This window comes from Ovis canadensis, chromosome 3, assembly GCF_042477335.2.
Source record: "Ovis canadensis isolate MfBH-ARS-UI-01 breed Bighorn chromosome 3, ARS-UI_OviCan_v2, whole genome shotgun sequence".
Taxonomy (NCBI): Eukaryota; Metazoa; Chordata; class Mammalia; order Artiodactyla; family Bovidae; genus Ovis; species Ovis canadensis.
Window position 1 is genome coordinate 150,519,958 of NC_091247.1, and position 12,036 is coordinate 150,531,993.

General features: G+C 38.9%; 1 protein-coding gene across 2 annotated transcripts in view; it reads left to right on the top strand.

Annotated features, from left to right (window-relative positions):
* Positions 1–12,036, top strand: part of GXYLT1 (glucoside xylosyltransferase 1) — a 54,932-nt gene that overhangs the window by 2,829 nt on the left and 40,067 nt on the right. Inside the window, exon 2 of one of the 2 annotated variants that reach the window (XM_069584595.1) lies at positions 6,253–6,345. The exons of the other annotated variant lie outside the window; for it this stretch is intronic. Coding sequence (XP_069440696.1) covers positions 6,253–6,345 — 93 coding nt within the window. The remainder of the gene's footprint in view (positions 1–6,252; positions 6,346–12,036) is intronic. 2 annotated transcript variants of the gene reach the window in all.

The window sequence follows — 12,036 nt, forward strand, 5'->3', positions numbered from 1 at the left end:
AACCTTGACCACCTTTCTGCTTTACTTTTCTCACTTGTAAAATATAGTTTATATTTACCTTAACTAGCTCAAGTCATTAAAGAATCCGCCTGCAGTGCAGGAGACCTGAGTTCGATTCCTGGGTCAGGATGATACCCTGGAGAAGGACATGGCAACCCACTCCAGTATTCTTGCCTGGAGAATCCCATGGACAGAAGAGCCTGGCAGGCTACCGTCTATGGGGTCTCAAGAGTCCGACTTGACTGACTAAGCACACAGCACACACACAATCAGAATTCTTAGTTGTCAGTCATCAGAACCCATTAAAACTGACTTAATATAGTATTATATATGGACTGTAGACTATATATAATAGACTGCTGCTGCTGCTAAGTTGCTTCAGTCGTGTCCAACTCTGTGCGACCCCATAGATGGCAGCCCACCAGGCTCCCCTGTCCCTGGGATTCTCCAGGCAAGAACACTGGAGTGGGTTGCCATTTCCTTCTCCAAAGCATGAAAGTGAAAAGTGAAAGTGAAGTCGCTCAATTGTGTCCAACTCTTAGGGACCCCATGGACTGCAGCCCACCAGGCTCCTCCATTCATGGGATTTTCCAGGCAAGAGTACTGGAGTTGGGGTGCTTTCTCCTACATAATAGACTATATATATATATATATCAGAGTCTCTCTCTCTCTGTATATATAGTGTTACATATAGACTTACATGGGTTGTTAGAAGGAATATAATTAAAGGAAAAATGCCTGTCAGCCATAGGAACTTCAAGGGCTGAGGAATCTTTCTCTGCTGCTGTAGACAGGCTTTGTTTGTGCGTCTTTCCACTTCTTATAGTGTTTTGTCTCAAATCTCAAGTAAAAATTCTAGAAGGAGACTCTTTGGACTTGCTTTTCATCACGTGCCCGTCCGTGGGCCAGCTGTTGACTGGAATGGGGAACTCTGATTCTGTGGGCTATATCCCTTGCACATCTCTACTGCAGACAGAATCACATGACCGGTGTGGGAGAGGAGTGGCCTCTGTGGAGGGAAGTGAGAGACTCTGTGAAGCTGCTAACTATGGACAGACTGTATTACAGGTATTCGATATACAGCACTTAATATTACCAGCTGTCAGTAATTCTCCAGAAGGAATTAAACCATTTTGTAACTAGTTTCTCAGGATGAGTAATTTCTCACATTTCACTGATGAATCCTGGTAGTGGCGAACCGAGAGACTACTATGCACTTGAGTGATACCTTTTCTGGACTGTCCTACCTGTAGTGTGAGTGACTGTTACCTTGGGAGGTAGGCACCTTACTTTCCTTTGCAGATCTGGTCAGGCCCTCAAGTTATGGTTTCTGCTGGGTCCCAGGAACACCAGTAGGGCTTTGGAAACAGACTTCAGCTTTGCCCCTTATTGTCTGTGTTAACCTTGAACACATTTCCTCTTCAGTTACAAAGAGGTAAGAGTATCTATGATAACTGGGTTTTTTTGTGGGAATTGAAATAAAATAGCATGTGTAGATTACTTGGTGGTGCCTGGCACAATAAAATTATAGATAATTCAGTGATGGTTTTGATCATTTAAATTTTAAGTGATTTTTTTTTTTTTTTGATTTTCTGACCTTTGGGGAAAATTCAGGCCCCAGTCCAGACCTACTAAACCAGAGTGCCAGGCAGTGGGGCCTGGGAATCTGTATTTTAGATATGTGCTCCAAGTTATTGTTATAAAACCAAAGATTGATTAAACCATTGATTTAACTGGGAATCATTTGACCACTATTTTTGCACTGTTGTTTTATAGGGGAGAATTTTCTTCCCTCTTCCTTGTGCTTATTTTTGAAGAGGAGAGGAGTTAACCAGTGAACAGTGAAGAAGGCTGAATTATTTACTAAAGCCACTTTAAATCTCTGCTTTGTTAATGCAGCGACAGCTTATATAAAAACCAGTAACTTTGCACCTTGTATTTCAGTTCATTGATTACATTTCATGTATTTGTAATGTGCTTAGCACAAACTTAACTAGTAATTAGTTATTGTTCTGTGATTTTGAAAAGTGAAAATGATGAGGCAAGTGAAAAAATGTGTATTTTTTACTTAGAAATGCTATTTTAAAACCTTAAGATTATTATCTATGTGTCATACCTGTTTGAAATACTTCCCCCAGACATGTTGACTTAAATTTGTTTTTGGAGTGTATACTATGTGAAGTTCAAAGTTTAACTGTATTCAGGTTGGCAGGTTTTTCTTTTATTTTTATTTTTGTTGTGTAGAAAAACTTTCTATCAGTGGGATTTCCCACCCTCTTTTTTTTTACATTTAAATCTTTAATTCAGTTTTGTTTTTTTTTTTGGAAAGAGGATAGGTTGTACAGTGTGATGCTAACTTATTTTTTGAAATAACTATTCATTGCCATTTGTATGTAAACAATTCTTTCTCACTTCCTGAATATTCCTGAAACTAGATATTTAAGAAAAAGAAAACTGTTTAGAGCTAGAAACTAATCTAACTTGTCTGAAGACAATTTTTAGGTAAAAATGAGTTGTGCAGGTACTTATCTTTAAATAGTGGTGGTCAGAACCATGGGACTAGTCTCCTCTAACGTGGCTGTGAGCATCTTCGTTTCTCTTGCAGTCACAGTGAAGGTATCTGTTCATGCCTTAAGGTGCATCATTGGTGAGGCACCTCATTCAGACTTCCACATTGTTATGCTGGATATGCCTAGACATATCCCCGACTCTCCTCAGTATGCATGGTTTTCACTAAAGCCTCATGGTTATCATGGATGTTTTGAAATGAAAAATACCTTTTCCAGTTGAATTTAAAAGTATAAGTGACCTTCCAGTATTGGATTTAAGTAAATTTGAAGTTTGAAAACTGTTATCGTGGAGAGCATTATTACTGTTTAATGCTCTGTTTAATCTCCAGAGCGTGATGCCTCAATATTTAAAACATTTTTCAGCTACTGAAATTTGTGACCTGTTTGTTTTTTTAAACTTTTGAAGTAAATGTAAGTTTACAGGAAACTTCATGGACATCCCATTTAATCTTCACTCAGTTTTTCCCCAATAGTGACATCTTACATGAGCTTGCTATAGTACCTCTGTATCTGGAATATCCGTGTATGAACGTAGTGGAGTGCTAGAACCCCAGAAATTGACACTGTACAACCCATACACCATCTTCAGACATCACCAGTTTTACATACACTTGTGTGTATGTGTAGTTTTATGATGTTTTATCAATAGGTAAAATTCATGTCACCACCCCCACAGTCAGGATACAGACTGTTTTATCATCATGGAGAGTCCCGTGCTATCCCTTGATCAGTTTGTGTCTAGACAAGCCACCTAGTTAGAAACATTAAGCCTATGAAGTAGGAGGGTGAGCCTTAGGAAGTTTTATTTCTGTCTGATCCACGGTGGAAAAACTTTGCATTTATGAACTTTACTGATTCTGGATATTATTACTTACTGAAGACATACCCATTTGGCTCAGCTACAGTTTTATTCCATTAAATATATTGAAGTTATCTTTTTGAATTTTGTATATCTAATGTTCCATTTTCCAGTCAGTCTTAAGGCATAAAAGCAAAAGCAACTAATAGCCAGAACTTGGATAAGTCACCTTTACTTTTCCAGCATTTTAAAGATTTTTTTTTCTGGCCTGAAAGTGCAAGTACTGTCATTGCTAGGTTAGTTGCTTTTCCTAATTTATTGTTTGTAGTGATGGCTGCTGGTATGTAATGAGTTCTCAGTATGAGTTTCTACTTTTTTCAGTCTTTAAAACCAGGTTTTCATAAGTGAGAGAATGTAAGCTTGGAAGATAGAAACCTTAAGTAAATTATGTCTCCTCTTGCCAGCAGCACCTCAGTGTTTCATGTGTGTGTTTTTTTTTAATAAGGAAAATGTATACTCACTAATGCATATGTTTTATATTTTCGTCAAAGACAGAAAACATTCTTCCTATAAACTGTGTTTTCTGACATTGAGTTATTATCAAGAAACTTAGGTAAAACTTGACATTTTTTTCCCCCTGGTTTATCTGCATTAATCAGTTTACAATGGTTACATGTTCCAGCAGTTCCTCTTGTAGGAATACGTACTCACACTCAAGAGAATTGCAAACATATGTTCACCTTAAAATTGTACATGAATCTTCATAAAAGCATTATTTATAATAGCCAAAACTATCAACGACCCAAATATTCACTAATTCAAGAATGGATAAAGAAAATGTGGTATATATATTCATTTATGAAAGGGAATATTATTTGGCCACCAAAAGGAATGAAATGTGCTGATAAGTGCTGCAGTGGGTGAACCTTGAAAATAAGCTAAGTGAAAAAAAGTCAGACTCAAAAAGCCACATACTAATGATTCCATTTATCTATGGAGACAGAAAATAAATGTGTGATTCCTTAGGGCTAAGGGATTGAGTAATGCAAATTAAGGCAGAAAATGGTGTTAATACATAATTTCAGATAATCATTTCTACAGAAAAACTTAGTCATTTTCTTGAGACTTCATTTTCTGTTGGAAGATTTGACAGGAGAAGGAATAACTAGCTTCCTTCCTTAAATAAAGGTGTTGTTTATAAATAAATTGTGGACTTGAAAGAAAGGTTAGATAATGTCTGTGTCTGAAAGATAGGGATACCTATTTGAACTGTTTCGTTTTGAGGCTTAAATGGACTTGAAAGCTCTTGAGTCTGGAAAAAAATCTCAGTTGTTGCCGCTTCTGAGCCTAAGGAAATGCAGAAGTTAAAAACTAGGTGACCACACCTGGAAGGGGACAAACGTAAATTTCCTTATCAAGTTGTTCATTTTACTGATCTGTACACGTTTTCTTTTTCTTATTTTTTAACCATTTAAGATATGTTAACGTTTTATGCTGTGCTTGAGAATGCTGCCCCTTTCAAGAAAAACCACATTACAATGTCAGTTTTTTCCCATTGATTTAAAATTCTGATTTAGTTCTTTGTGCAGTAGTATACAGAATTACTCAGGCAGGGTTTTAAAAACTACTAGTGCCTGGCCCTGGAGAAGGCGATGGCACCCCACTCCAGTACTCTTGCCTGGAAAATCCCATGGACGGAGGAGCCTGGTAGGCTGCAGTCCATGGGGTCGCGAAGAGTTGGACACGACTGAGCAACTTCCCTTTCACTTTTCACTTTCATGCATTGGGGAAGGAAATGGCAACCTACTCCAGTGTTCTTGCCTGGAGAATCCCAGGGACGGGGAGCCTGGTGGGCTGCCGTCTATGGGGTCGCACAGAGTCGGACACGACTGAAGCGACTTAGCAGCAGCAGTGCCTGGCCCTGTTTTCAGAGTTTCTGATTTGACAGGTCTGGTGTAGGGGTCTCTGGTGATTTCACTGTGTCCTGGATCTGAGACCCCCCTGTCTTAACCTGTTGGCATTTGTGAGAGGCAGACTGAGAGATCTTGCAAATATGACATTTCATAGACCTTTCACTGTAAGAACAGTCACTTAATTGAATTCATGATGATGGGACACGGTTTAGTGACTCTGGCTTCATACTTGCTTACTTCAGTAAACTCAGGCTTCCACTGTCCTGAATTACCAGCTAGACTCTTGTTTTGAGAAGAAATAACAATGAAAATACATACATTTTGTATTGTAAGTTGCTGCTGTTTTGTGTGTGGTTTCTTTTTTTTTAGCTCCAACCTGCAGTCTAAGAAGAAATTTGATCCTCCTGTTTAGCTTGTGAAATACAGTGAAGCTGAGATAAGTGTAGAAAAGTGAAACTGAACTGTGAATATCAGCATGATTTCTTATTTCCCACTTAAAACATCATATGTGTAGCTTGGATTCAAGATTAGTTTAAAAGCATTTAAAGATCTTTTTCCATTCTACCAGCATTTGTGGCTTAAATTTTGCTTCAGGATAAGCAGATGTTTTGTTTGGCTGAAATGGATTTTTTTTCTAGGGGGAATGTGTGCAGTTCATGAAGGAAAATTTTAGAAGTATGCCAGTATTTTCTGTGTCATCTGAGAAGGAGATCTTATTATATATTAGAGAATTCATGACTAAAAAACTTTTCCAGTCTGTAGTATTTTCTGCCTAAAAGTTTCACAGTTCTGTTTAAAATAGTGGTACCCTAAGGGAGAAATCAATTTCCAGAAATCCTCATTACCATAGCAGGTTGGATTTGCAGTTTTGTTGCTGTAAAATAGAACAGTAAGTTTTTATGTTATTGAGTAAATTCCTTGTTAGTTTTAAGCCTGAATACTCACATAGGTTTCTGTCTCACTCTGTTAGGTGTAAAGAGTTCTCTCTGTGTTACTGGAATCCCTATTGGATGCTGCCCTCTGATGTTTGTGGAATGAACTGCTTTTGGGAAGCGGCCTTTAGGTAGGCACTTAATATTTAATTGGTAGATCAGTGTAGGTAAGATCAGATAGTAGATAATACATTTTTAACTGTAACAGGTCAGAAAAAGGTTTCTTTTCTTGTAATCTAATATTATCATAAAAGTAAATAATTCATTTTCTGATTAGGTTTTCTTTTTTTTCCCACTTTGAAGTAGTTATGACCAATTTTTAAATCCATACTTCGCGTGAAATGCTCTAAAATTTTTTAGATGTTATTAAGATAACCCATTGTTCATAGAACAATTTATGGTCTAATTTTAGATAATAGGTGATAAAATGATAAACAGATATTGAATATAGACTTCCACTGACATTTACAGGCATATGCCATTTATCTAATTTAAAGCTGGTATACTAAAAAAATTTGTAGGTAGATGGAGACAACTGGGGAAGGGTTAAGTGGTCATTAGCAGAGGGATTGAATATTTGGGAATGGGAGGAAAAAGACAAATGTACAATGAAGAACCAAATGATGTGACAATGTTTATTGACCCTTTTTAAAAAAGCTTTTGAAGAGTGTGGCTTTGTTCACTTATCAGGATAATGAAGGCACAGGGTTGGCTGACTCTCTGGTACCTCCTGCTTCTCACCCTCAATGAGGGAAACAAGTGTTGGTAGAAATGGAATATCAGACTCTGAGATAGCGGCAGGAGGAGAGTGAGCGAATAGCCTGAAATGCCCTCCCCAAGAGTAACATTGCTTTGTGATTCATTTGAATTTTAATTCTACTCATTCCATCTGCCAGGCACAGTGCTAGATGGTAAGAATCAGACTGAGTCTGGTTAACATGGCCCTGTCCTTCTGGAGCTTACATTCTGATGGAAGCTTCAGATCTGAGATTGTAGTAGAGGGTGACAAGTTATAGCCAAGATGATGGGAGAGGCAGGTGGTCATCAGATGGGATTATCTTAAGGCATTAAGGAAGGCTTTTTGGAGGGGTTGACTACATGATGAACAGGAAATTAGCCAGGCTTAAGGACAGGAGGTGATACATTCCAGGTGGGAAGAACTGCATTCTTAATCAATACTAGTAGTGTGTATTTTTAAATTCTTATAGTCCAGATATATTATGCAGCCCACAAACAACTGGGAAGAGATCGTTGAAATCACATATTTTAATCTGGTTGCTATGGAAAAGACTGGATGAATGAAATTCTAATATGGGTCAGTCAAGTCAGATTATGTAAACTTTTAAGAATTAACTTTTAAAGATAATCTTACCATTCAGCTTGTTCATAATTTTGGAGAGTAGGAGCTCCATATTTTTCCTTCTTTAAAGAGTTTGCTAATGAATAGAGTATTGACAAGCTCCACTTGTTATCTCTGGTCTTGTGACATAAATCTATTCACTCTGAAAGCTGGGTAAGCTTGAAAGCCCCTGTATTCTCTGACTTATACAACCCAGACCCTTTTGTAAGTTCTGGCATGAGTAATAATCTTCCTACTCCTTTACTGCAGGAGCAGCCTAGAGAAGCTGACCTAATCTGAATCCTGGAGCTCTGCTTAATATTCCTTTTGTTTGAGCCTCTCCAACTCATTATTTCCCCAACACTCCCATGTATTCCCTGGAAGGAATTCCATGTGGATGGATACATGATATTGCAAACCTTGTGCTTTTTACCGTCCTAAATTGGAGATTTTAAAAGTTATACATCCAAAGTGTAATTCTGAAACCATTTTAGATGCAGGTGTGCATTTTACTATATGTGTACATATATGTATATGTACATACTACTGTAACATACCGTTACATGTATCGTATCATGTAAAATCTCTTAAACTTAGCATATGATCAGGCCAGCCAAGATGGCTTGTTCTTTTGCTCTCTGTACATTCCCTCTCCACCACTGCCCACTTTACGTTCACCCTACTCACATGACTGACCTTCCTGCGTACTTGCCCCTAAACGGACTAGTGAGTGTTCTAACATTTAAATCAGAACATCTCCTCTGTGATAGCTTATCAAAGGGATGGTAAGAGGCCTGCCCCTCTGTTGGTTTCCCTGGTAACCAGTAAGCCAACCTGAGGTCAGTTCTCGATAACTGGTGATCGTTCCTTCCCCAGAGGCAGACACTGCTGCCTGTCCTCTGCACACGGTGGGGTGTTGCTGCAGGGCCTTGCCTCCTATGTGTAAACTCCCCTTGTCCATTAAGCCACTGATGTCCCAGTCGCCTGACTCCAGCCTCCTCCTCCTGTCTTGGAACTGAGCGAGTACAGGCTTGCAGGCCTGCATGCTGCAGTCCAGCACGTGTAGTTTCTTGCTTTAAACTTGGGAATCCCATATTTATTTGGCCTGTTCAAACTGGCAGACAAGCCAAAGTGCTGTACAGCTGCTGTGTCATTCTCATGCTCCATTTCAGTATTTAATTAATACCGCATTTCGGCCTGACTTGAGAGCTTCTCCACCCACCTAGGAAAACATCTTGGAAATCCCCTCTGCCAACATTAGGACTCCCGTCTTGTCTGGCAGCAGTGGGCCCTCGGCTGGCACCGTTTTCTCCTCCTCAGACTTGTCTCAGAGTTCCCAGTTTGGATTCTTTATATATTTTGATCTTTTCTGGAGGGTTAATTCCTCCCAATTGATTTATTATACAGTGATCATAAAGTAACATCAGTTCAGTGGCTCAGTCCTGTCTGACTTTTTGCAACCCCATGGACTGCTAAAAGTAACATAAAAAACCCAAAATCTCTAGGACACCCACCACCAGTGTTTTGTCCATTTCGTGCATGTGCTTTTGGTGATTTGTATCTGCATCTGAGTGTTTGCTGGCTGATTGTGCCCCAGTGCTCACACCTCGTCTCCCTCCTCTGTCCTTGAAACAACAAGGACGAAGTCCCTATAGCACCTGCTTCCAGCCCTTTCCCTTCAAGCATGCTTCCTTTATTTTTTCTCTTCACCAGCAAGCATTTATAAGAGTATCTTCTGGCTTTACTTCCTTAAAAAAACAAAACAAAAAGCAATCTTCTCACCCCAACTGTGAGCAGCAGCCGCTTCTGACCCGAGGTCACCTCTGATGTTGGAATTGTTCTGAGGCCTCATCTGCCTCTTTGTTACCCCTTCCTCTGTCTTCCTTTCAGTGCTGTCTCCATCTCTGGCTCTTGAGACCAGTGTCCCAGGGTTTGTTTCTCTCTGCCTCTGGACTCCTTAGGACTCTGCTCTTTCCCCTCTCCCTGGATGGTCATGGGATCACCTGTTTATTTGGTCTCTTCATCAGAGCTCTTTGCTGGCTCCCGAGCCATGTTTGCAGCTGCACTGGGGTGATTTTTGCCTGCTGACTCGTTGTGGCTCATCACGCCTCCCCTCGTCTGGGTTTTGTATCTTCATGCGCCGTGGACTTTGCACGTGCCAGTCCACAGTGACTATTCCTGCTCGTCTCCTTTCTTGCCCGCGCTCTTGCCGGCCTGCTCCTTTCCCTGCCTGAACTCCCATGCCATCACTGCTCATCCAGCCACTGTGATCTCACTTCCTGCCCACCTCTTCTTCCTTCTCTGTATCCTCTCGCTTAGCCGTACCTGCTCCATCTCCTGTGGTTGTGAATTGTTACCCATTTCAAGAAGTGCTGGCTTTGTAGACGGACACCAAGGATTGCTCATTATTTAAGCCCCATTATTTAGCCAGGTGCTTGGCAACCAGTAAACGACTAGTAATAATTTCCCCCAGCATTTCCAGACTTCAGGTTAGATGTTTGTGCAGTAAGCCCTCTTAGCAACCTCAATTGTTTTCTAGTTAAGCAGTTACCATGCTTTCTGTTTAAATCTTTTAAAAAATCTGTTCTTCACAATAGGCTGTAAATTGTATGAGGTTCGGATCATGGCTTTCTGGCTTATCCCATGTCTAGCATGTGAAAGGAGTTCAAATATTACAAAGAATGGATAATCCCTTGTGTTCTAAAAATTATACAGATTTAAGCCTACACCAGCATTGTGTGTCACCATAACTTTAGCATTCATTATTGGGAATCATAATTTTGCCACCTGTTAGAGTAAAATGATATTTTATTATTGATTTATATTCATTGATTATTTCTTGAATATATTTCTGTATTTGTTTATCTTTTAAAAGTTTTGTTTGCATTGTCTGTATTGATATTTACCTGTTTGGTTTTTAATGCTTACTTTATGAACTCTAAGAATATATACTCTATTTTTGACATTGATTACAAATGTTTACCTAATCAGTTTAATTTTAAAATTTTAACTATCTTTTCATTATATAATCTCTTAATTTAAATATTATTAAATGACTTGAGCTTTTAAAATATTTAATCTTTGTCTTTATGATGGGAATTGATTTTCAGTTCATAGTGTCTGTGTATTTACTACCTCAACTGTTATCTTGAGTGGTTCCATACTAGTTTTAAGAGGTACATTTTTACAGGCTATTTAAAATTGTATTTTAACAGTCAATACTTCATATTGAATTTTTAGATTTTTTAATGCTTTACATAAAACCTTGCAGAGTTTTTTTTGCAAAGAATTGTATTTTATCCCGAAAGTGATTCATGCGTGCTGCATGTTAGTTGCTTCAGTTGTGTCTGACTCTTTGTGACCCCGTGGACTGTAGCTGCCAGGCTCTACTGTCCCTGGGATTCTCTGGGCAAGAATACTGGAGTGGGTTGCCATGCCCTTTTCCAAAAGTGATTTTTATACAACCTTTAAAGTAGTTTTACCTAGTATGATAATTCACTACAACTCTTTTTCTCTATAGTAAGAAGAAAAACTTTTTTTAAAAGGTTACACAGGAAGGAAATTATCATTAGTGTTTCTGAGTATAGTTTTCCAGTTTTGTTCAACTGCAAATTTTAAAAATTATTTCATGGTAGTTATTTTTTTAGTTTGAGGAGAATGTTACCAGAAATGTAATTTACTTGCCTTAAATTTATGTACTTCGTTATAATGCTAATTCCTAGTCTAAATCTTATTGTACATTGTTTTCTTTTATAGAGAAGACACTAATTTAATTATAGACTAGAAGAACACACTGGAAGCTTTCAGTGTGGCCTAATTTTTTAAAAAGAGAGGGAAAGTTGTTATTCCTTTATAACAGGAATGTTACTTAAAATAAGTCTGTTCTTCAAGGCTTGTGAGTATATTTATAGTATTTATATTAGAATTTTCATCTAAAACATTGTTAACTTTTTTTCCTAGATTCCTCCTCTCAACTTTCTACTTTGATAAGTTTTCACATCTACAGAGGTTGTAAGAATAGCAGAGTGGGCACGCTTACCCGTCACTGGGCATTTACCTATTACGAACATTTTGCCACTTTGTTTTTGGCTGAACCATTTGAACATCAGCCATTATGACACATGGGCTTCTCAGGCGGCTCAGCAGTGAAGAATCCACCAGCAATGTGGAAGATGCGGGTTCGGTCCCTGGGTCAGGAAGATCCCCTGGAGAAGGAATTGGCAACCCATTCCAGTATTCTAGCCTGGGAAATCTCGTGGACAGAGGAGCCTGGCAGGCTACAGTCCATGGAGTCGCAAAAATCATACACAACTGAGAGATTAAATCACCACCACCACGACAAATACCCAGCGTGTATTGCCTAAGAACACGGGTATTCTCCAGTTTCACCACAACAAAATGGGCACTTCGGTTTATTTAACACTGACAATATGTGTATGTTAGTTGCCCAGTCGTGCCCAACTGTTTGCGACCCCATGGGCTA